At 58.7% G+C, this 25,047-nt stretch overlaps 1 protein-coding gene and 1 long non-coding RNA gene across 2 annotated transcripts; one reads left to right on the forward strand and one right to left on the reverse strand.

Moving 5' to 3' along the window:
- Positions 1–752: 752 nt before the first annotated feature.
- TSPAN31 (tetraspanin 31) lies at positions 753–19,219 on the reverse strand. The gene is made up of 6 exons (XM_075901734.1): positions 19,027–19,219; positions 6,691–6,858; positions 3,800–3,880; positions 1,686–1,835; positions 1,260–1,373; positions 753–1,170 (listed from the first exon to the last, which is right to left on the reverse strand). Exons 1-6 carry the CDS (start codon positions 19,087–19,089, stop codon positions 1,096–1,098), a joined length of 651 nt encoding a protein of 216 aa, XP_075757849.1. The 5' UTR covers positions 19,090–19,219; the 3' UTR covers positions 753–1,095.
- Positions 19,220–19,406: 187 nt separating this feature from the next.
- Positions 19,407–25,047, forward strand: LOC142818914 (uncharacterized). The gene is made up of 3 exons (XR_012896611.1): positions 19,407–19,503; positions 20,765–20,901; positions 24,705–25,047. It is a non-coding gene; the product is annotated as an uncharacterized LOC142818914 (long non-coding RNA).

Below are 25,047 nucleotides of genomic sequence, written 5' to 3' on the forward strand. Positions count from 1 at the left end.
TCTGGCCTCACAGTGGGGGAGTTTCTAGCTCGACTTCTAAATAAATAGCATGTGGCCCTACCGGGCCCGAGTCACGGAGGGGTGGGGGGGCTCAGAGGCAAGAATTAAATCTACCCAGTGTCTAAAGGCTGGTGCTTCTCCAAGGACAGGGGGCTAGGGTTGGGGGGGAAGGGGTTTCCCTAGCTTTGGCTGGGCCCCCTACTGCATGCAGGGAAGGGGAAGCAGCAGGCATCCAGCCCCCATTCTCCGCTCAAGGCAGGCGGGGCCTCCCCAGGCCTTGGGGGCACAGAGCTGAGGGCTGTTCTCTGCCGCGGGGGACGCTCCGGGCAGGCCCAGGTGAAGCTGAGAAGCAGACACCAAACCCAGCTGGCCTTGTCAATAGCACCTGGGCAAGGAATCCAGGCAGGGGCGCCTCTGCACGGGGGGGGGGGGGGGGGGGGGGGGGGGCAGGAGGCAGCCGGGCCCATACGATTCCCCCTCTTCTAAGGATGGAAATGCCAGTACCCAGTACCTGCTAGACACCCGCTCCCAGGGACATCTTCAGGGCAGCTAGCTCAGCCAGAGGGAGGCTCTTCTCTTACAGTAACCCAGCCCTTAAAGGGGTATCACGCCCATCCTCCATTGTAGGCCCTGGCATTAGGCTCTTGCACCGCTCTCAGCCACGTAGGCGCTTTCCAGGCTGGGTGGCGTGGCCGGGGCCTGGGTAGCGTCCACGGGGGGAAACACAACCCTGGAGTTTTCAGCAGGGACGAGGCGCCTCTCTGCCCGTGGCCAGGCCAGGAACAGCCAGCGGCCCTGCTCGGAGCCAGGCACCGACGACAGCTTAGCCGCTTCATGCAAGTTCCCGGTGCCTGGCGCGGCGGCTCGTTCTCGTAGGGCGCCCCACCCAGCACCGGTCCTGCCAGCCGGCTCTGAGCTCGGCCCCCGTTTGCCAAAGGCGTCATACCAGGGACGGAGCCGCCCGCCCGATCGGCGCTTTGGTGGCACAGCCAGGGCTGGGGGAAGCCGGGCCAGGCGTCATGTTCCTTCCGAGCAGGGGAGATGGGTTCTCTGGGCTAATGTACACGAAGCTAAGGCGGGCAGGGGCTGACGGCTCTATAAGAAGGCACTGGGGTTCGCTCTGGGGTCTTTCTGGTTTCTGTAGCGCATGGCTAGCAGCACGCCGAGGATCTAGAACAGAGAGAGAAGACGGGGACTTCCTGGTCACAGGCTGCCCCGAGCCTCTGCCCCGGGGTCCCCCTCCCGGCTGGAGGCATTACCTCCGTGAAGCTGAAGAAGAGCCCGACTCCCCCGAGGATTTTCAGGGCCTCGTCCGAATGCTTCAGCATCTTCTCCCCGCACTTGGGGCAGCGGGTCATGTTGACCTTACACACCTGGAGAGGAAGGTAGAACCCCGTGTGACTCCCCTGCTGAGGGGGGCAACAGCTGGGGGAGCTGAACTGTCCCCCCCGAGCCCTGGGACCCAGCCGGCAGAGCATGGCGCAGCAAAGCGAGCCTGGCGTGGGATCCGCAGCCCCGCTGCACGCTTCCTGAAATCAGCACAGCCGGGAGGAGCCGGATGCAAGAGCCAAGAGGGGAACCCGGCCTTTCCCGTGTACCGCAGCCGCGCAGGCCTGAGCTCTCGGGCTGGTTACCCCGGGGGGCTTTTGCCCAAGGGGACAGGGGCTGCCTCTCCTGGGACTCACAGCCTTGCAGGCGCTGTAGTCGGCCTGGAACGTTTGCATGGCCAGGGCGTCACTGGTGTTGTTCAGCAGCCCGCAGCAGTTCAGTTTCACCTCGATGTCCTTGCGGGTGGAGTTGCCCAGGATGTTCCAGGCGGCTGTGAAGAGACGCTCCTGTGGGCAGAGCCCAGACCCCCAGGGTTACCCCAAGAACAGCACAGCCTGCAAGCGCCCTGTGGGCCGGCCCTGGCAGGGAACCGGCCGCCAGCAGCCATGAGAGGACACTGAGGTTTTCCCACTGGGCCCCTTCGGTGGAGGGGGGCAGGGCTAGAAGAGGGAGCCCTGGGAGGGGAACCAGCCCCCCTGCCCTTGCACGGGCGGAGCCTGTTGTGATCCGTGGGGCTGCACAAGGCACCAACCCCGCCCAGCCACGGGGGCCAGGCCGGAGCGAGTCCAGACACAAAGGCGGTTGCTGTAACTCAAGGGCTGGGTCATACTCCGGCCTGGAGACACCGGGCAAGCCACACCTGGGTGTGTTGGAAATTAGGGCGGACAGGTGGACACCACAGGAGGGGTGGGGGTGGCCCCCCCCTTTGACCGGCTGTACAGAGAGTGTTTGGGGAGAAAAACTGGCTGTCAAGTGAGCAACTGCAGCAGGAGTCCTGGGACTCCAGCCCCCCCCACCCCCCCAGCCTGAGACAGGCCCCGCCCAGGTGGCCCCAGGATACATGGCCGCCTTCCCCCACGCCAGCTCTGCCCCCAACGCCAGTGGCGACGGATCTTACAGGAGGCGGTTCGCCCTTTCCGCTACTAGAGACTGTCCGCTCCGGTCCCAGGCCTGGCCGTCGAGGGACACTGATCTAAGAGCCCCGGGGCTGCCAGAAGCGGCTCTCCGCTTTCGCTGCCCAGGAGGTGCAATGGGGCTGGCCCCACGGCACGAAGCAGCCTCGGGTCCCTGCTTAACGCTGGCCCGTGACTGGGTTACGTCGACACCTTTAGCGCGTACAATCCACGTGAGGTAAACAAAGGTTCTTACAGCTCCAGGGCCCCCGTCCCAGGGCCGACCCACGGGCCTGGCTAGTTCTACGCCCAGAGGCCAGCTCCTGGTGGCTCAGCGTCCAAGGGGGCCCTCGAGGGGAAGGGGGGGGGGCTTGGCAGAGGAGCGCAGCCCGAAATTGGCACTGCCACATCAGCTTGAGGATGGGGGGGGAGGGCGGAGGGCCAGGGCCAGCAGGGCATACCTGTGAAACACAGGGCAAATTGGGGCAGGCGTTCCAGAGCACCCAGCCCCACACCGGGGTCTGGTCCTCCCTTAGGAGCAGAGTTAAACCAGCCCCCACAAGCCCCAAGCACAGAGACAGTCTCGCCTTGGCACCCCACCTTCCTGTTTGTCTTTGCCGCTTCCTCCCAGCGTGAGAACAGCCAGGTGGCAGCTACCAGCCTGCTCCGTGGGTGCAGGGCTCAGACCGGCGTGGGCACAGCCCCTGAGCCGCAGCAAGCCGAGCCGCTCTGACTCCCCGGGGGCAAAGGCGGGTGGCCGGGGGCACGGAGAAGGGTGTGGAGGACGAGTGGCGCTAGCCTGCGCTCACAGTACAGCCTGCTGCAGAGAGCAGGCGCCACACTGCACTTGGCGACCTGTACCCAGGCAGCTGGAGCTAACCCCCCCCCAGGCTAGGGCCAGGGGGTGCAGATGGGACCCCACTTGTGATTAGGGATGTGAATGTTAAAGGGGTGGGGATGCCCCCTCCCCCAACCCAACTAAACAGGATGTTACATCCCTACTTGAAACAACCCCTGGCCTAAGCTCTTTGGGGCAGAGGCTGGGAGGGGACACAGGTCTGGTCAGCCTGCAGGCCCCCATTCCACAGGGGACAGCTGAGTGCCGGAGGTATGGGGATACACAGCCAGCCCCACCGGGCAACGGATCCCCCTCACCCCCAGGGGTGAGCGAAGGCCTGCCAGGCCCAGCACTTACTGGGAAAAGGGTTGCAGCTCATGAGTTGGGACAGGCTGCGTCCGTCACCCACTCAACCCCTTGCTTTGTGTCCAAAAGGGGCAGTGCCCCTTTCCGCTGGCTGAACAGGCTCTCCAGGCCGTCGGCTCGTATTAAGGGCTCGTATTAAGGCAATACGACTTACCTGGCGGCTCGTATTAAGGGCCAGACATGAACAGGAGACGCCCAGCTGGAAGAGAAAGACCAGGCCTAAAATGACCATGTACTGCAGGCGAGTGGGGGTTAAGGAAACACCAGGGGGCGCTGCCCTCTCCTCTGTCTGCCGCGATGTCAGCACCGAAAGCCCCCCCCCCCCCCCCCAGGAACCACCCTCCATGCACACCAGCATTTGGGGGGATGTTCAGAGACGATAGTCTCTTTGGGCCACCGTTTCCTTCGCTGGGCGCTTCCCACAGAGACCTGCTCCCGGCTGGACTTCAGAGTTGAGGCTGGTGCAGGAGGCAGGGCAGCCAGCATGGGGCTGTGGAAAAGGCGGCTGTGGCTTTAGGCAGCCCCTGCTCAGCTTGGTCTCGGAGCAGCACAGTGAAGCCGGAAAGCTCCCTCTGCCCCTGCTGTTCCACCGAGGCTTCGGTCCTGGAATTGCAGCTCCCGAGGGTTAGCCAGAGCAGGGCTGGGGGTCGGTGCTAGCCCCGTGGGACAGGCAGGGAACGACTGGGCTACGCTCACACCCTGCTGTGACAAGTGGAGCCCAGGTTGCTGCTCCACCCTCTTGTTCAGAGGACAGGCTGGGCTAGCTCCCAGCCCACAGGGCTCCTTTCCCATGCTAGGACCCCGCATGGCAGCTGGGCAACTAGGGCCTCTTAACCCCACTGCTTAGCCACGGGCCGTTTCCCCCTGAAACCCCACGCTCTGCGTTGACAGCGCTGCAGCCCAGTCACAGGAGGCAACAGGAAAACAGCAGCTGCTGCTGGCGCAGCATAGAGCTTGTCCATGGGGGGAGGGGGAGACAGGTTTTCCCCCCTATCTGAGACGCCGCTTTCCCTCTCCACCGGCAGCCTGACCTTCCAGCCCAGGAGGTTTGGGGGAGAGTCCCCCCTCCCCCGGTGCAAGCACAACAAAGAGCCCCCCGAAGCCTCCAACGCCAGCCTAGTCTCCGCCGCCAAGGGCTGCAGGCTGGCCAATGCTCCTAGGGGAGCACAGCTCCGCCCCGCTGGCCGGGGGAACCAAGCGAACCCGGCAATGGCATCTCCGCTGGGGCCAGACCAGACGCCCCTTCCTCCCCGCCGCTGGCCGGCAACAGCAGCTTGGCAGAACCTGGCCCATGCGACCGCGTCCTGTGCGTCCCCCGCCTGAATCCCAGCCCTGCAGCCTCAGCACTTCGCAGCTGGCCCATTAGAGTCAACAGCCTCGCCCAGCCCCGCTTCCCCCCTTCCTCCTGCTGTGGGCCCCCTAAAGTCAGGGCATGGCCCCAGCTGCTCCCCATGACTGAACCCACTCCCCCGAGACCGAGCCTTTGCCCTCCGGAGCCTAGGGAGCCGGCCCTCCTCCCCCACACATCCCTGTTAGTTGTCCTTGCTGAGGTCTCCAAATCTGCTACAGCCACTTGCCAGCTCAGCTGAATCTTAGGTGGCTGTCTCAAAAGCGAAGGCTTCAAGCGAGCTGTGGTTTCCTCTTCGCATCACTTCCCCGTCCCGACATCAGCCCACTTACGGGTGACAAGCTGCTAAGGCTGGCCTGGTCTGCGGCTCAGCTAGGTAAAAACTGCCCCTGCCCCTGCACAAAGCACAGCACCCGTGTCTGCCAGCCCCAGGGAGATGAACACCCCCCCCCCCCCCCCCGCCCATGGGCAAGGGAAGCAGAACAGGAGCTGTACAGCAGTGTGGCTGCCGGGGGGGGGGAGGGCGGAGGAGAGGGCTACGCTCCAGGGTTTATTTATAGATCAAAAGGAGCATCAGGAAGAGCGGGGCTCGGAATGGAGCACCCACGCTTTCCCCGGAGCACGGCCGGGAGGGGATCTCACACCTCCCCGGCTGGCGCACAAGAGCCTCTCCCCCCGCGGCGCCGGGCGGGGTCTCTGCTCCAGGACTGGCCTGCAGAGGGGGGATCGGCGCTGCACGGCCAGCCTTCTTTTTCTGACAGGGACTGACCCGCGGGCTGCTGCTCCTCTGAGCGCCCCACGCCTGAGCGCAGGGCTGCCTCCCCGGGCCGGCTGCAGGTCTCAAGCGCTTTGTCTAGTGAGAGTTTGAACAGCACCAGCCTGCGCTAACCCACAGCCAGCCCCGCTCCAGCTCCCAGCACCCCCGCCCCGGTCCAGCCATCACCCACCTGCTCTTAGCCCGGGGGTGGGCAAGAAAACGGTAGCAGTACATCAGGGTTACCCCGGCTGGGCTGCTGCCGCTGTTTACCTGCAGCTCTGCAGGCCTGGGCGATCGCAGCGCCCGCCAGAAATGGAGATCCGCGGCCCCCAGGAGCCCCTACCCCTGCAGGGGCACACAACAGGGTGGGGGCCTGCCCACGGCCAACCCCGGTAGACCAGATCCGCTCCACGGGCCGGTATTTGCCCACCCCAGTCTCAGCCACGGCTCCCACCAAGCCTCCCCCCGCACTTGAGAGAACGCGGATCCTGAAGGATCCGTGCCCCCTCCTTATAAACATGTCAGAGCCATGGCCGTCTACAGCACAGGCCATAGATCCGCACCCTAAAGCTTCCCTGCAGGCAACGTGGGGTCTGGCTTGTTCCGACAAGGCTGCAGCTTCGGCGTAGTGAGCGAGATCCCTTAGCAGGTGCTGAAGGACCAAATCTCCCGCTTCCAGCCTCTTGGGTTGGTTCCCAACTGTTACTACCCACAGCTAGAGCACAGAGCAGCTGGAGTTTTAGCCACCCTGCTCCGGGAAGGAGTTGGCTACCCTAGGGCTCCCCCTCATGGAGATGCCTGATGATCGCAACAGTGGGATGGGCAGACACAGCCCAGAGGTTACTCTGGCCCCATGCTTGCTCGGCCCAGCGGCTGGGCCTGGGGGAGGATTGGCAGCGCGGGAGTCAGGGGCCGGCCCCCAGGCAGCTGGCAAGGATACAAAGAAGAGCATGACTTGGTGGTGGTTGATCGCCCCGATGAGCCCCACGATGGCGATGAGCAGCAGGAAGACGCCCACGGCGATGACTCCGCCGATGATGTGGATGCTGGAGACGATGCCAAAGCTTTTCCCCCAGGCTGCCACCCCGATCAGCAGCAGCCCAACAAGCTGGAAAACAGGAGGAGCAAGTCAGTGCTGGGCCGTGGGGGCTCCAACCCCTGGCACCTCGGCGTCCCATCAGAGGCACCTCATCTTCCGCCCAGCCCCTGGCAACAGAGCCCGTGCAGGCCCAGAAGAGGGAGCGCTGGAGCGTGTCGTGCGCATTGGGCGCGCTACGACAGGAAGCCAGGGCACTGGCCGGGGGAGAAAGGCGGTTCTATTCCCAGGTCTGAGCGACGTGCCTCAGTTTCCCCAACTGTAAAACAAGGCTGATGGTAGGGAACTTGAAGCACTTGGAGACCTGCTAGGAGTAATTTTTAAAGTAGCAAAGGGCCTCGCCCGCCTCACCTGTGGAGCCCAACTGACTAGGCAGGATGACTCAAGCAAAGGAAGGGAAGGGTGCACCAGAAAGGCAGCTGACCCAGGGTCTTGTTTTGTGACTTACCCCTTTCCTGGCTTTATTTTAAGCCTCTTGTCCAACCCCTGCCAGTTTCCCTTCCACTAACCATTGTTTATTCCAGCCCCTCGCCCCCACTCTGGATTGCAGGCCCTCCCCCATTCTTTTCATGCCAAGAGCCAAGCTCGCATTCCCACCCACGCACGCCTGCAATTAGCTGGCTTAATCACCAATTTCAAGAGAGCAGATGCTGGAAAAATGGGATGCCAGCTCCTGTTTAGCATCTTTAGGGTTGGGGGTGTCTTTGCACCGTTCACATGCTCCTGCTGCGCTCTGCTATCTCTAGTCTACACTGCCATTTGGTTCCTGAAGCAATTACCGGACTGGACTCATGGGCCATCTTGGCCCATTTCCTGGTTTTGGCAGCAGCCAGCACATTTCAGAGAAACCCACAGCAGGTGGAGGAGGAATAATCAATCCCCTGATCACAACTGAAGCCTGAAGCACCAGGGTTAATACCCCTTCCGGTCTGTTAACCTAAACGGTCACCAGAATCTCCGGAGTTATCCACAGAAGGATCTTTTGGAACTTGCTACTTTTGTGGCAACTTCGATGGTCTAATGACACAGGTGCGGTGTACTGCTGTGGAGTTTGCCACCTTTTAATCAGCTGACTTGTGACCATGAGCGGCTCATTCTAAGAACAGCCAGACGAGGTCAGACCAAAGGTCCATGTAAGCCTAGTGTCTTGTCTGCTGACAGCGGCCAATGCTAGGTGTCCCAGAAAGAATGAACAGAGTTTTTCATCTCTTCAGAGAGCAGCCGTTCCAAGCCCTCATCATTTTTGTTGCCCTTTTCTGAACTTCCCCCCCCAATACCAAGATGACTTTTTTGAGAGGAGGCAACCACATCTGGCAATAGGCAGCGGTGGGAATGTGCAGAGAGTTGGGAAGTTGGTTTAGAACGAGTGGAGGTACCAGACAAGGAGATCGGATATCGCCAAGTATCTTCATCAAGCACCTAGAGAGCGCGATGGACAAGATCAAGTAAGAGGTAAAAGGGATATTAGTGCATGAGACGAGAATTAACAACTTGAGCTTCGCGGAGGATAGAGTTATCATTGAGGAAGATGAAGAGATGCTACCGAGAACGGTGCAGGTGATAAATGAGGAAGGGAAGCGATATGGACTGATTATGAATATCGATAAAACGAAGACAATGGTATTTGGAGATAAGGAAATAGGAAAGAAGAACAGTGTAGATGGGATCGAACTAGAGAACGTAGAGAAGATCACGTATTTGAGGAGCAACAGGACGTATGATCAGACTGTAAGAAGGAAATAGCGACTAGAATAGCGAAAGCAAGAGCGAGTTTGAAGGTGATGGATAAGATCTGGAAAAGTAAAGCAATTAGCTTAGGAACGAAGCGGAGTGTCTTGAAAACGTGTCTATTTAGCAGCATGTTGTATGGATGTGAGACATGGGTGATGACAAAAGTCGAAGAGAAGGATATTGACATTCGAGAGAAGTTACAGAAAGAGCCCGAAAATAGGGTGGATGCAAGTGGTCACCAACGAGGAATTATATAGGAAGATACAGCCGAAAGAGAACCTACTGCAGAAGGCTATACCAATGGGAGTTACAGCTATTCAGGCTTATCTGCAGAATGAACAATGAGCGAAAAGTTAAGACCCTGGTATTCGGCATAATGGATGGTCCGAATAGGAGAGGCAGACCTCACAGAGAATGAGTAGATGATATGGTAGACTGGTGCAGAGCTAGTCTACAGAAACTAAGCCACTAAAGATGGAAGGAAATAGTGAAGAAGGCATCGGACACCAATGAGTGCTGAGCCCATGGTGTTGATTATGATGATAATGAATAAGATATTCTCTGTCTTACTCTCTATCCCTTTGCTTATAAAATTCCTTCTGCTTCAGAGCCACAAGGACATTAGCGTGGATGCATTTTTCACAACATGAAAGTTGAACTTTATTTCCTTTAAGAGCTCAGCGGGGAGGGGGGGGGGGGGAGGGGGGCTTTCCAACTCCTAGACTGACGTGTCCCAGAAGTGTCCATTCATCATTCGGGCTCATAAAATGGGTACCAACTGGGGAAGAGCTGGTTAGCTCTTGCCATCTTTCATCCTCGTGTCTACACAAACATGAATCCGTGTAAGCTAACCTGGTTTAAGCTGGAGCAAGGTACTCAAAATCAAGTCAGCTTGGAGGGCTTCCAAGGCCAAGCCAATGTAACAGGCCAGTCAAACGGAGGTAAGAGCCCCTCCAGGGCTCATGCTGACTTAGCAAATCCAGTTAAAGAGGCACCTTTGCACCTTCCAGGCCAGGACTAAGAGCAATGTGAGGGGCAATGATGAGCCAACATGGAGTATAACTAGGCAGCAGTTTAGCTGGTGCGCAGCAACATGGCCAGGTCAGCAAGAAAAGAATATAGACATTGGCACAGGCTGCTTCCCTGGCAATTTATCCTGCAGCACGTCACATCACGGCACCTCAGAGCCCCCGCTCCAGCTCAAGCCCAAACATCTACACAGCAATCGTATAGCCCCTGCAAGCCCCAGACAGCTGCAGCTGCGCTATGGGTCTCTTACTGTGGTACAGACACGCACCAAGGCACTACAGTGACAGCCACAGAACTATCAGGTAAAATCTGATGAGGTTCAACAAGGACAAGTGTAGAGTCCTGCCCGTGGGACGGAAGAATCCCAAGCATTGGTACAGGCTGGGGACCGGCTGGCTAAGCAGCCGTTCAGCAGAACAGGCCCTGGGGATACAGTGGATGAGAAGCTGGATACGAGTCAACAGGGCGCCCTTGTAGCCAAGAAGGCTAATGGCATATTGGGGGGCATTAGGAGCATTGCCAGCAGATCTAGTGATTATTCCCATTTATTTGGCACTGGTGAGGCCACATCTGGAGTATTGTGTCCAGTTCTGGGCCCCCCCACTACAGAAAGGAAGTGGACACATTGGAGAGGCTGAGGGATTTGGTCTTATTCAGTCTGCAGAAGAGAAGAGGGAGAGGGAATTTGAGAGCAGCCTTCAACTTCCTGAAGGGGGTTCCAAAGAGGAAGGAGAGAGGCTATTCTCAGCGGTGACAGATGGTGGAATGAGGCACAATAGTCTCAAGTTACAGTGGGCGAAGTCTAGGTTGGATATTAGGGAAAACCATTTCCCTAGGCGGGTGAGGAAGCGCTGGGCTGGGTTCCCCAGGGAGAGGGTAGAATCTCCATCCCTAGAGGTTTTGAAATCCTGACTTGGCAAAGCCCTGGCTGGGTTGATTTAGTTGGGGTTGGTCCTGCTTTGAGCAGGGGGCTGGACTTGATGACTCCTGAGGTCTCTCCCAGCCTTGGGATTCTAGGATTCTAGAATATTCTGGCCCCAGTGAATTGGAGGCAAGACCCACTTGAGTTAAATGGAGCCAAAATTTCACCTGCCTCGTCTGTGTTCTGGGTTGTGAGCGGTGAGGTTGCCTAGAGCCAGAGGTTTGAATCCTGGCCCAGCTGGCCTGACATCACACGGGGAACTTTCAGACAAGTCCTGTGTCCTCTGTGCACATGTTCACTAGGGCCCTCGAGTTTAAGATTCCCCGATCACCTCTTCACCTACAGGCACATGTTGGTGCCTCACCACCAGCTTTCAACAGCCCCAGGCCCACCCCCCAAACCAGGCTGCAGCTCAGTGATCAGGTAGCTCCTAGGGGACTGTTTGTGAAGCACTTTGAACCCTGCAACTCTTAGCGCTGTAGCCACTTACTGCCAGCACAGGTCATCTCAGCCGCTGGGGGCAGCGAGACAGGGCCTGAAGTCACCCCCTTGCTTGGTGCCAAGACACCAGCGTTTGGGTGGCACTTGCATCTGACGAGTCTCCCAGCAGTGCCAGCTCCTGCAGAGACCAGGTGGGGTTTAAGTCAGTGAATCCCTGCTGATTTCTGCACCGGCTAATGCAGCCGGAGAGCACCAGGCTGCCAGGAGAACACGGCTGCTGGCAGTGCTCTCGCTGAAGATGCTTTGGCGCTGGGCAGGCGAGGGGGGACCTCAAAGAAGAGCGCAAGACTCACTGGGCAGTTGTCCAGCATCCTAGAAGATGCAGGGGGCTAGGTAGGGTCTCATGAGGGCACCGAAATTTCCCTCCTGCCTTCGTTCTTTAGCACAGTGACAGGTGGAGCCGCGTGCCACCAGGCTGCTCCAAACAGGTGCGCTGGGCTCATCTGCAGCAGGACTCCCATGCAGCTGCGGCCTGGGACACAGGAAACCCTTGACCAGATTTCCCCTGGTGTAACTGACCACGGCGAGGTTCCTCCAGGCACCAGTCCACTGTATCTGCATGCGTTTCATTCGCAGCCTACGGCGCTCCACCGCCTCATCCCCCTCAGCCACGCTGGGCCTTCTCCACGGCCCAGTTTGGTTCCTGGCCTCCCTTCATGTCAGGTCCACGGAATAGAGGGGCCACGACAGGCCCTTCCTCTTGTGGTTCTCTCCACTGAGACTAAACGAATGGCCACAACAAGGCCTCCCAGCTTGGGGGGCGGGGGGGGGGAGGGGAGGAGAGGAAGAGGGGCACACCAGAGGCATGGAAGACAAGTGAAGCTGCAGGCCAGGATTGCTGGTCATGAGGACTTGTGCACGCACACTCCCACAGCCACCCACCCCTTGCTGTTCCCACATTCTTTGCTCGGAAGCGCAGGCTCCAGTGGACACCCCGTGGCTCTCCCCAGGGTAGAGGCAAGGATCTGACGGGAGGTAAAGGCTGAGTCAGTCTGCCCCGTCCGTCCGTCCTAGTTCCCAGGGCTCTCACTGCACAGAGGAGGAAGTGGTGGTCAGCGCTTTAAGCCAGCTGTCCTTTTGACGAGGTTTACTCCAGCCTAGCAGCCTGGCCCATGCTTCTGAGCCACAGTTACCAGATTCCCGCCGCTGTCACGGACACAGAGGGCCCAATTCTCTGTTGCCCAGTGCTTCAGGTTACTTACACCCCCTTCATCCCTGGTGTGAAGGGCTACCGGGTAGACTGGTAGCACTCGTGTGAAACTGGGCCATGATGGAGTTCATCTGGAGTAGGCAGCTCATTGATTAGCAGGCTAGATCGCTGGTCACTAGGACTCCAGCCATTTCTGTTGGCAGCCCTGGACACCACAAGGAGGAGGGAGAAAGATTGTTCTCCTTGATCCTTGAGGACAGGACAAGGAGCAATGGGCTTAAGCTGCAGCAAGGGAGGTTTAGGTCGGACATTAGGAAAAGCTTCCTACCTGTCAGGCTGGTTACACACTGGAATAAATTGCCGAGGGGGGTTGTGGACTCTCCATCTCCGGAGATATTTAAGAGCAGGTTAGACAGACACCTGTCAGGGATGATCTAGATGGTGCTTGGTGCTGCTGTGAGGGCAGGGGGCTGGACTAGATGACTCTCGAGGTCCCTTCCAGTTTTAGTGTTCTGCGATTCTATGGCTTCCCTCCCTCTACCTGTCGGTCCATTTCCCAACCCCCTCTCATTGCACACGCTCTCGCTTTCCATCAGCATGTTTGGCTCAACCCTGCCTGTTCCGACATTAGGGATGTTAGTGATGTAAGCGACTGGTCAACTATCGGCTAGTCGACTAGTGACTCGACTAGTTGCTTGCCTCCCGCCTCGCTGCCTCTATCAGAGAGAGAGAGAGAGAGAGAGCATGGGGGAGAGCAAGATATGGTGCTGGAGGGAGCTGGTTCTCCCCTCAGCACTGTCTCCGTGGGGAGAAGGGGCAGGGCACAGTGGGGAACACAGTCCCGCACTGGCCCTGCACTCCCGACGACAAGAATCGGTGTTATTGCCACTTGGTTAAAAAAACCCAGCTCTGAGCACTGAGTCTGAGGCATTACGGGCAACAAATACTTCTGAATACTCAAAGCCACTGCAGGACCTAAGGGAGAAAGACTTGAGCTCCAACCCACAAAGACAGCTAAGGCCCCAGACTTCGGTGCTAGGTGCCTACGTTCCAACTTTATGCACCACTGCAATCCACACCTGGCAGCCACCTAACCCGGAAGCACCTAAGCCTTCCCAGTGCTTAAGACTTTGCAGAGACATTGCCTAGGTGACTAAGTCTCCGTCCCTGAACCCAGACGTCTGAGCCCGAGAAAGGCAAAGATCTATCTTCCGCCAGTTGATTGAGCTATCTTCCCTGCAGAGCCCAAGCCAGGAATCGGGTTCAGAGGCTGCCTACAGGAGAGGGGCCTTGTAGCCAGACACAAAACCCCATCTTGTTTTTCCACGAGCCCCATCTTGTTTCCCCCCCCCCCCCAGAGAGCAAGAGAAAGGCAGTCAGCCTTTGATGCCCTGGGAACACAGGTTTGCTGCCTGTCCCTGACTCTACCATAAACAGAAACCAGACAGTAAATGGGCTAGCTGACGACCCGGGGCCTCCCGTCGCCCTGATGGCTAGTACCAGTAATTGACACGCCTGCACTGTCCCAGAGAGGAATCTTCGCCCATCACATACCAGAGGTGCCCATTGTCTGCATTTTCCCAGGTGTAAATTATGCTTTGCACCCTTCGTGGGAAACTTGGCATTCAAAGCCATTTTTCCTTAATGGCCACTTGAGCCCAGGAAGAAGCCTACATGACCCAAGGGGTATAAAAGAGGTTCAGCAGCCCACCCTATTTGAGCTCCAATCATCTATACCTGCTGGCAGGTATTGATTGTCTCCCGAGGTCTGTGGGATGCCCAACCTCGCCCTACTTCTTCCCGAGGGATTGAGAGAAAGACGCTGGCCACGCCAAGTCTGGAATGCAGGGGTGAGAATATATACCTGCTATGTGTCTATTTTGCATGCATTTAATAAGAGCTCAGAGAACCAAAGGGTTTCATGGTACCTGTAAGTGACTTCTTAGTGTAATTTCTGTCCTGTCCTTTGTAGTGTCTGTGTTATCTGTAACACAGTAGTAGCATTTAACAACTAAGTTTACCCTGTAACAATAAATAGTAACTGTTTAAGCTTTAACCTGACTCCTTCAGTTGCTGTAACAGAACCAAGCACAATTTAAAAGAACTTCAGCCGGTCATAAGGGACTCACTGCCCTGACCGTCGGCTGACAGGCCTAGTCAAAATCTGGCTGAAAGATGAGGAAGAGTGGCGATGATCAAGGCCACATTAACACTTTCAGCCCAGTGGTTAGCATACTCGCCATGGGTGCGGGAAACCCAGGTTTCATTCCCCTTTCTACCAATGCTCCCTCTATTTTTTTCCATCCATGTGCAGGTGGAATTTTGTTCCGTGTACCAAGGCACATGCCAATGTGCACCACCAATAGAAAACACATGGTGCTGGCTGTGAGCGCTCTGCTAATCAACTGGGCAGCATCTGAACCTCTCCTGGCTGCCCGCCCAAGCACACAGTGTTCACACAGCTTATAGGGAACACTGTTCTCTAAGAAAGCAAATGGCAAGATTTGAATACGGGTCTTGCACCTCTAAGGAGAGCACTGACCACCGGGCAACAGCGGGACTCCCTCCGCCTGCTGAAGCTGACTGGAACAGGGGTAGGATTAGACTGTAGGTCAGCGATGGGCAGCCTAGGCTAGCAAGCAGGCCGCATGAATAGCCCTCAACATTGTCATAACGAGGACGGTCTCCCAGGATAAGGTAGCTTTGCTCCCTGCACTGGCGTGCCTAGATAGGCAGGGTCTGCTGACTGAACCGTAGCAGCACTTTGATAGGATCTGTTCTTGGGCCGGTTTTGTTCAACATCTTTATGAAGGACCTGGAGGAGGGGACGAGTTGCACCCTCAGCAAGTCTGCAGATGACACTGGACAGATCAGAGGATTGATCCAAAAGAAATTGGATGAGGTTCAAGGAGGACAAGTGCAGAGTCCTGCCCTTGACGGAAGAATCCCAAGCATTGGTACAGACTGGGGCCGACTGGCTAAGTAGCAGTTCTGCAGAAAAGGACCTGGGGATACAGTGGATGAAAAGATGGATATGAGTCAACAGGGCGCCCTTGCAGCCAAGAAGGCTAAGGGCATATTAGGGTGCATTAGGAGGAGCATTGCCAGCAGATCCAGAGAAGTGATTATTCCCCTTTATTCAGCTCTGGTGAGGCCACATCTAGAATATTGTGTCCTATTCTGGACCCCTCACTATACAAAGGATGTGGACGCACTGGAGAGGGTCCAGCGGAGGGCGACCAAAATGATGAGGGGGCTGGAGCGTGTGACCTATAAGGAGAGACTGAGGGATTTGAGTTTGTTTAGTCTGCAGAAGAGAAGAGTGAGGGGGGATTTGAGAGCAGCCTGCAACTTCCTGAAGGGAGATTCCAAAGAGGCTGGTGAGAGGCTGTTCTCAGTAGTGACGGATGGCAGAACAAGGAGCAATGGTCTCAAGTTACAGTGGGGCAGGTCTAGGCTGGATATTAGGAAAAACTATTTCCCTAGGCAGGTGAGGAAGCGCTGGGCTGGGTTCCCTTGGGGGAGGGGGTGGAATCTCCATCTCTCGAGGTGTTTAAGTCTCTGTTTGACAAAGCCCTGGCTGGGTTGATTTACTCGGGATGGGTCCTCCCTTGGGCAGGGGGCTGGACTTGATGGCCTCCTGAGATCTTTTCCAGCTCTATGATAGGATGCAGAGGGAACGCAGGACTCCCAGACAAAGTTGTGTGCAATCCGCTCGCTAAACAGAGCCCTGGATTCACAAGCGTCTGTTTAGCAATACCAGGGCGGGCGGGGGGGGGGGGGCGGGGAACGACACACACAGCATGGATGGAAACCAGCGGAGTTTGGCAACTCTGCTAGACCGCAATGGTAAACAAAATGCCTCACACACCACACACAAAACCTTGAGGTGCCTTGGGCCGCAGGCTGCCCAGCGCTGCTCTAGGTCTTCCACCTCTGAAGGGATATCCTAAACAGCCCACAGAATCCCTTCCTCTCCCCAGCCCGGTGGCCCCTCAGCTATTGCCGACAATGAACAGCAGAAGAGATTGAGGGAGCCCCGTGTGAGAATACCCCTCAGCGGTCGGAGCCCTCAGGTGAGAGACCCACCTTCTCCCCTCAGGCAGAAAGGGCCCTGTCTCCCACTACCCAGAGAGCTCTGGTCCCAACACAGTACAACCATCTCTACCCACAACACCCCTGCACGGCATGAGGCAGGGGCTTCGCTCATTCTCCCAACAGCTACACCGTAGGACTCCCAGAGAGAATCACTCACCAGCGGGTGCCTCCCTGCAGCCCAGGGACTGACAGCTGGCTTTTGTGGGTGGCAACCAGCAACCCATGTGTTACATAGGGAGCCCAGCACCTAACTCAGGCTTTGTGCTGTCCCTGTGATTTTCTAGGCATTGCGACTGAGCTTCTGAGCCTGGATCCTGCCCTCGGTTATCAAGTTTACAGCCATCGTGGGGCCACGCTGCTTACTCTAGATCTGAGCTGCCCAGGCTCTTGGGCCTCAACAGGAGGCCCTGGCCTCAACTGGACAGACCCCTTTCCTAGTTAGCAGGGGATCTCCTGGTCTGTTCTACATCCCGCTCTGAGAGCCTGGTCCAGCATCCTGGGATCTGAGGCACTACCCCAATACAGATGAGGGCAGAAAGTCCATGCGGTCGACAGGGTATCATCCAGGGCTATGGACACTATCAAACCACGTGGGTTTCTTTTATGCCATCGCATGCCGTATTGCCACCACTGATGGGAGATTTCCAAGAAGAGGCTCCATCAGCCCTAGAAGATGCATGTCCAGTTACGTGGGTGTGACCTCTGGCTCACCACATTACAGAAGTATCTCAGTGAATCAAGAGGATGCTGCTACCTAGGCGCTGAATTATTTGCCCTTACATAACACCCTAATGCGCTCTGCTGGAGATTACTGAAGCCCCCAGCCAAGACTCCCAACACCAGCACGGCTGGAACTGGCTGTCGTCCGCATGGGACTCCTACTGCAGCAAGAGGTTATGAAACAGCGACTGAAGTTTCACTTCCTTGTTCACTAGCAACTGAATCTGAGACACAAATCTTAGGCCTGGCCTACACTAGGATTGTACATCACTACTGCTACATCTCTCCCAGGGGTTTGAAAAATCCACACCCAAGAGGTGTAGCTAAAGCCATCTAGCCGCCCCCCGGTTTAAACATCACGAGGTCAACAGGGAAATTCTGCCATTGACCAACTACCTATAGCAATGGAGCAAGTAGCATCTACACCAAAATGCTCTGTTTCAGTGTAGACGACTCCTTCCGGGTGCCTAGGAGCCTGCATTATGAAGGCACTTCAGAGAATTCAACTAAAATGAATGCAAGACTGCAGCTTTTATACATACGCTGGGATACCTTGTTTTCAGTTTATTCAAGACAAAAGCCTCTGCCCCACAGCCGTGCACAGCTCATGTACCCTGCGGGTTTGGGCTGCAATGCAGATGGGTTACTTTTTGGGCACTTAAGCACCACACTAGAAAGTTCTGTCACTTGAACTATTCCAGAGAAAGCACCTAACTTGCTTGAACTCAGTTTGATCAGGATACAGAACTTATTCCGTATGTGGTTCTGGAAGGAAAATGAACTTCACCAAAATCAGGCCCCTTTGGCCGGTGGATGGAGTCATGCACTAGGTTCTTAACCCATTAAAGAATCACACCCTGCACAGAGAGGTGTGCCAATAAGGCCTGGTCTAGGCATGGAGCAAGGACACTGATGGCAACTGGCAAAATCTCCGTTGTCGTCAGCAGCCTAACTTCTCAACACGCGCCAGTCGGCTGTGGTGACCGCTGGCCCATAGACACGGTGTTCCCAGCAGGCTGCTGGCTCAGGCGTGGGGTGCATAGGTGGCTGGCAGCCTGCTGAGCGGAGCATGCGGTGGACACGCAGGCACCAGCTGGGGAGAGGTCAGAGACATGCGGACTTTGGCACGACCTCCTCTTTGTTTGGAGGGAGGGATCCACTTCCTTCCGGCCAGAAGGGGCACAAACAAGTCCCCCTCCTGACTGGGGAAGATGCCAAATCAGCTGCCCTACAGATCAGCACCTCTACTGGCCCCAGAGCAGTTACAGCCGGAGCAGAGAGTGGCCAGCACCCATGCAGTGCGCTCCCCCCTCCAGAGACAGCGGGGGGGGCCTCCGCTCCCCCCCAGCCCTCCCCCCCACAAAGAGCAGGGGGGGGCCTCCGCTCCCCCCCTTCAGCCCTCCCCCCCCACAAAGAGCGGGGGGGCCTCCGCTCCCCCCCTTCAGCCCTCCCCCCCCACAAAGAGCGGGGGGGCCTCCGCTCCCCCCCTTCAGCCCTCCCCCCCCACAAAGAGCGGGGGGGCCTCCGCTCCCCCCCTTCAGCCCTCCCCCCCACAAAGAGCGGGGGGGGCCTCCGCTCCCCCCCTTCAGCCCTCCCCCCCACAAAGAGCGGGGGGGGGGCCTCCGCTCCCCCCCCTTCAGCCCTCCCCCCCCACAAAGAGCGGGGGGGGCCTCCGCTCCCCCCCTTCAGCCCTCCCCCCCACAAAGAGCGGGGGGGCCTCCGCTCCCCCCCCGTCAGCCCTCTCCCCCCCCACAAAGAGCGGGGGGGCCTCCGCCCCCCCCTTCAGCCCTCCCCCCCCACAAAGAGCGGGGGGGCCTCCGCTCCCCCCCTCCAGCCCTCCCCCCCCACAAAGAGCGGGGGGGGCCTCCGCTCCCCCCCCCCAGCCCTCCCCCCCCACAAAGAGCGGGGGGGGCCTCCGCTCCCCCCCCTTCAGCCCTCCCCCCCACAAAGAGCGGGGGGGGCCTCCGCTCCCCCCCTTCAGCCCTCCCCCCCACAAAGAGCGGGGGGGCCGCTCCCCCCCGGCGCTCACCACGTAGACCACGTTGAGGGCGCAGAGCGCGTTGCGGGAGCAGGCGAAGCCGCCACAAACCATCTTCCCGGGGGGCGGGAGCCGCGGGCTCGGGGACAGCGCAGGCCCGGCCGCTCCTGGCCCTTTAAATCCCAGCCCCGCGCCCAGCGCCGCACTGCGCCTGCGCGCACGGGCCGGGCCGCCGCGCCGCCCCGCGCCTGCGCGGCGCTCTGCGGACGTACGGCGCGTGGGCCCCGCGCCTGGGCGTTCTTCAGCCTCCCGCCCGCCGGCCGCCAGGTGATGCGCCTGCGCGGCCCCCTCCCGCTCGCACCCGCGGCGCCTGCGTAGCGTCTGTCGCCCCCCGCGCATGCGGGCTAACAAGCTCCCCCCCCCCCCCCCAGCGCGCCTGCGCACGGAACCGCGATTTCAGGACGGGCTGGAGCTTCGTCTCTAAATACCCGGATGAGAGTGACTCCAGGGGCCGGCGAGGACCCGGATGTTAGTGACACCTCCCCCCGGGGCCATGCCGTGGTGCCCTCTAGCGCCCCCTAGTGCCCTTTAGTGCTGTGCCCTGCCCCTTAGTGCCCTGGTGCCCCTAGTGCTGTGCCCTGGTGCCCCTTAGTGTCCTGGTGCCCCTAGTGCTGTGCCCTGGTGCCCCTTAGTGCCCTGGTGCCCCTAGTGCTGTGCTCTGGTGCCCCTAGTGCTGTGCCCTGGTGCCCCCTAGTGCCCTGGTGCCCCTAGTGCTGTGCTCTGGTGCCCCTTAGTGCCCCTAGTGCTGTGCCCTGGTGCCCCTTAGTGCCCTGGTGCCCCTAGTGCTGTGCTCTGGTGCCCCTTAGTGCCCTGGTGCCCCTAGTGCTGTGCCCTGGTGCCCCTTAGTGCCCTGGTGCCCCTAGTGCTGTGCCCTGGTGCCCCTTAGTGCCCTGGTGCCCCTTAGTGCCCTGGTGCCCCTAGTGCTGTGCCCTGGTGCCCCTTAGTGCCCTGGTGCCCCTAGTGCTGTGCTCTGGTGCCCCTAGTGCTGTGCCCTGGTGCCCCCTAGTGCCCTGGTGCCCCTAGTGCTGTGCTCTGGTGCCCCTAGTGCTGTGCCCTGGTGCCCCTTAGTGCCCTGGTGCCCCTAGTGCTGTGCTCTGGTGCCCCTAGTGCTGTGCCTGGGTGCCACCTAGTGCCCTGGTGCCCCTAGTGCTGTGCCCTGGTGCCCCTAGTGCCCATGTGCCCCTTAGTGCCCTGGTGCCCTCTAGTGCCCCCTAATGTCTTTTAGTACTGTGCCCTGCCCCTTACCCTAACCCCCTGGTGTCCCCAATGCCGTGTCCTGGCACCCCCGTAGTGCTGTGCCTTAGAGCTCCCCCACCCCTGATGTCATGCCCTGCCCTGGTGACTCCCAGTTGGCTGTGCCCTTCTTCCCCCCTGTGCCCAGGTGCCCTTCAGCCTTGGGGCTGGGACCCCACTGCCATGCCCTGGGATGCCCCCCATGACTGTGCCTGGTCCCTCCCCTCGACTGTGCCCTGAGATGCCCCCCCATGACTATGCCTGGTCCCCCCCAGTGCTGTATCTTGGTGTTGCCTGCCCCCAGTGATGCCCCTATAACTGGATCTATAACCCCACCCTCCTGGCCTTGTGCCTAGCTGCCTTCTCCCTGTTTGTGATGAGCATCCCCAGTATTACCACTGGCCTCATGCCTGGCGCCTGCCTGCCCTGGTGTGCTGCCCATAGGTGGCAAGCAGTTACTGTTTACTTAGCCATGAATGAACCCTTCTCTTTCCAGAAGTCTTGGCAGCAATTTCTTCCCAGGATTACAAGTGCAAAAGCAGAGGCCTGGGCTGGAGCAACGCCTGCGTATTTCATCCTGTGCTTTAACAGGCAAAGGCTCAAAGGAGAAGTTGCGCCTAGGCGTTAGCTCAGGTGTGCGATGCAACGAGGCCAAAGGGGAACCTTTTTCTTTCTCTTTTTGTAAAGCTGTGCGCTTATTTTTGGTTAAAAGAACAGGTTCCTTCAGGCTAAATTCTACCCTGAAAACCAAATTTAATCAACAGTTTGCGTCACTCTGCAAAGACTGGATTCGCTGGGGACAGCTCCACCAGTGATGAGTAGCCAAGATGGTCCACGACGCAACCCCATGCGTCCCCGAACTCTGTCTCCCAGAAGCTGGGAACGGGTGGCAGGGGACGGATCACTGGTTCTGTTCACTCCCTCTGGGGCACCTGGCGTTGGTCACTGTTCGCAGACAGGACCCTGGGCTGGCTGGCCCGTTGGTCTGACCCCCCACTGACTTATGTTCAGTTCACTCACTGAAATGAAGGAGTCAAGTGACATCCATTAAAACAGGGGTGGGCAGGGGCAGCCTGTGACTATAGGCCGACTCGGCCGTCGCCTACGGTGCCGCCTTCAACGGCGCCCGATTATGACGTCACTCCATTAACGGCCGTGCAGGCTGGGGCGCCGATCGCGTGTTCCGCCTGGGGCGCCAGCTGCCGCAGCCGGCCTCAAGCCGCGCGTGGGGGTGGGGAACCGTTTTTGGGCAGGGGGCCGCTGACTCTCAGCAAAATCAGTCAGGGGCTGCACACATAGGTGAGAAGGGAAGGGTCACTGGTGTGGCCCCTGGCAGAGGGAGAAAGACATTCCCCTCGCGCGCCAGAGCCTGGTGGGACCCAGCGTAGTAGATTTGTGTGCTCCAGCCTGACGGGCGGGAGGTGGTGGGAGGCTGGATCACCATGCTGGGGAACCATGAATCTCGGGGGCTGGATCCAGGCAAGCCAGCGGCTGAATCTGGCCTCTGAGCAGGGCTGGCCCGAGGTATTCTGGCGCCCCGGGCACGGGCGCGTGGAACTGCCCCCGGGTGCACGGCGCATGCGCACCCAGTCCGGCCTGGCTGTCGCTGCTGGCGCCCGCGCCGGGCCGTGTAGGGCCCCGTGGCCGTGGGGGGAAGAGCATTGCCGGCCGGTGCCATGGGGATGCGGGCGGGCCGGTGCTGTGGGAGCCGGGCGCGCGGCACCAGATGGCAGCTGTAAGGAATAATGTGCACCCCTTACAGCTGCCATCAGGCGCCCCCTCATCGGTTGGCGCCCTGGGCAGCTGCCTGGCTCGCCCGTGCCTCCGTCTGGACCCTGCCCCTAAGCCCTACATTCTCCACCCCAGCTTTAAAAGAAGGAGCAGAACTGTTGTATTTGTGAGCTCTGAACTTCTGCAGGGGAAAGATTAGTCATGAGAAACGGGCACACGGTGTGAAACCCTGTGTTTGTGGTGTGATCCTCGCTTCCCCGCTTGCGAGTCTTTCCCCGGAAGGGAGAGCCGGAAGCGTGCATGAAGCAGCCTTCTGCCCACTTTGTTGGAATCCTTGCTCCTGCCTTCCAGCAACAAAGAGACTGTCAGGTGGGGCCCTTTCAGCGGGCATGGTCCTTGGCAGTCCCCAACCTTGCTAAACGGACTCCCAGCACAGACGTGGTAGCACACAGTGCATGCAGATCCTCCCCACCAACTCTGCTCCGTGTGTAGGCTCTTCCGATTGAAACAGAGCATATGTCCTCCGGAAACCGGGACCAGTTGGATCTCAGACTGGCTGCTTGATTGTTCCTGGCCCCCGCCCTCGCCACCCAAGGAATTCCTGTGCCAAACAGCGAGCAGGCATGGTGTGAAGACCGCATATGTTACCCTTGGGGCTGGAAGCTTAAGGAAATTACCAAAGCACATGGACTGTCTCTTAATATCCCCGTGCAGGAACTCTAGCTGCTCCAGAGATCTTCACCGATTAAAAAAGTTGCCCCCAAATGAATATCACACCTAGTCCGCAATTCCAGGCAGGAAGACGTCCCGTAACGTGTGGGCGTGGGGCTAGAGCCGGATTAAGGCATTGGCTAGCTGGGCAGCTGCCCGGAGCGCCAACCTATGGGGGGTGCCTGATGGCAGCTGTAAGGGGCGCGCAGCTCCCAGGGCCACCCTGCAGCAGCCGCGTTAACCCCCGCAACGCCAGCCAGCAGCGCCCTTTCCCCTGCGGCTGTGGGACCCTGCATGGCCAGGGTTGGACCACCCCAGGTCGCCCCTGGCTGCGCACCAGCGACGGTAGCCGGGCTGGGCCGGGCCGGGCACGTGCGTCCTGCTGCTGCCAGCTCCGCACGCCCTCCCACTCGCCGTGGGTGGGGGTGGGGCCACGCATGTGCCCTCCCCCAACCTGGGGCACAATTAAACTGTCTGTCCGGGGCGCCGGAATGGCTCGGTCCAGCCCGGGGTGGGGCGCATGGAGTCAGCAGTTGGAGGAGTAGAAAACATGCGGCGTGGCAGAGCCCGATTTGGGCCCAACCCAGCGCCCTGAAGGGGAAACAAGGGAACACGCAGGATAATTTTCTTCTGCTTGCTATCCAGCCCACTGCGTTTCAGCGGGTCCACCTGGCAAAATCCCTCTGAAACGTCAGTGGGAAAGTCCAAAGGGGGCAGCATTTGATCCCTTAAATATTAAACAAGCCCTTGGAGATAAAAGGATTGTGCTGCAGCCCGCTTGTCGGACAGACGGGCAATTTACCAGCTGAGTGGTCTCTGCGCCATCCGGATGAGGGGCCGTGTTGGGCTTCTTGGGACGGGAGGGGCTTGAGGTGAGACCTATCCCGAAGGCCGAGTCAGTCCTTGCACGCACAGTTGGCACGGGGTCTGCGGAGGGGTAAAGCCCAGAGGTCAATTACGTTAACACATGACTCTCCAGGAACCCCGCGCGCTTGCTTTCCTGGCGTCTCAGCAACAGATTCCCGCTTCCCGCGTCAGCTTGTGGCCACCCTGCCGCGGGAACAAAATGGTCCAGATGGTCCCGTTTCTCCACAGCTGCTTTGTCCAGCTGGCCGGCGCGGCGCATGGTCAGCCCTGTGAAACGGGTCGCTCCGAGGACCTCTCTGGGAAGGGTATGCTGGGCTTCCTCTAGCTTCCGGGGGGGCGTAAGAGAAGGGAAGGGACCGTGGGCAGGTAAGATCGCTTGCCTATACGTGTAGCCACACTGACAACTGGGCACAAAGCCCCAGCTCACTGGAGATGATTTCTGGTGCCCATCTCTGGCACTGGCACTTGAAAGGGGAACGTGGTCAGGGCTACGATACTGAAGTCCAGGGGGTGACTTAGTGCCGTGCTGCCTTCACCCACAATATAAGAAAGTTCTTCACACAGTGTGTAGTCAACCTGTGGAACTCCTTGCCAGAGGAGGCTGTGAAGGCTAGGACTATAAGAGAGTTTAAAGAGAAGCTAGATAATTTCCTGGAGGTTAGGTCCATAAAAGGCTATTAGCCAGGGGATAGAAATGGTGTCCTTGGCCTCTGTTTGTCAGAGGCTGGAGAGGGATGGCAGGAGACAAATCGCTTGATCATTGTCTTCAGTCCACCCTCTGTGGGGCACCTGGTGCTGGCCACTGTTGGCAGACAGGATACTGGGCTAGATGGACCTTTGGTCTGACCCAGTACAGCCGTTCTTATGTTCACAATCTGTCGTCACCGCAGAGCAGCCCCCGCGAGGCTCCACCTGCATCCTCCGCCTCCAACACCCACCCCCTTTTTTTATCCCTGTCAATAAAACACACGAGAAGGGGATGGAGCAACGCAAGTGAAAACCAGGAGGGTCTGGATTCCAGATCGGAATGGCCACAGGGCTCTTCCGCCCGCGTGGCTTTGGGCAAGGTGGCGCGGAGGCTTTGAAATGCACTTCCAACTGGACATGTTCAATCTGTGTCTCTCCAGCCTCCACCTGCCGATTTGAGATGATGAATGGCTTTCGGGGCTCACCTTGAAAGAGAACGGCATTAGCATACTCTGCTTGTGCCTGAGACCCTGGCTATGGGCTACTCCGGCCCACCCCTCAAATAAAGCTGCGGTCGTCAGCTGCCATGCCAATTTCATCGAAAGGGGATCCCTCCCACTACCGGAGCCAGCTCCACCTGAGCCAGCTGATGCGTCTGGTTTCTCACCAGCCCCCCTTGCTCTTTTGAGGACAGTACTTGGAGGTGATGCTGCCGTTTACATAGAAATATAAAATCCAGAAGCGCATCTGCTGAGAGCTAAGAAACAAAGAGGAATAAAAAAA

The sequence above is a fragment of the Pelodiscus sinensis genome, chromosome 19 (assembly GCF_049634645.1).
Source record: "Pelodiscus sinensis isolate JC-2024 chromosome 19, ASM4963464v1, whole genome shotgun sequence".
Taxonomy (NCBI): domain Eukaryota; kingdom Metazoa; phylum Chordata; order Testudines; family Trionychidae; genus Pelodiscus; species Pelodiscus sinensis.

Excerpts from the sequence above, each read along its gene's own strand:
- TSPAN31 (XM_075901734.1), bottom strand. The coding sequence starts at position 19,089 with ATGGTTTGTGGCGGCTTCGCCTGCTCCCGCAACGCGCTCTGCGCCCTC. Across the intron at positions 6,859-19,026 it reads CCCTCAACGTGGTCTACGTG|CTTGTTGGGCTGCTGCTGAT; the intron begins GTGAGCGCCGGG and ends CCTGTTTTCCAG. Across the intron at positions 1,374-1,685 it reads ACTACAGCGCCTGCAAGGCT|GTGTGTAAGGTCAACATGAC; the intron begins GTGAGTCCCAGG and ends CTTCCTCTCCAG.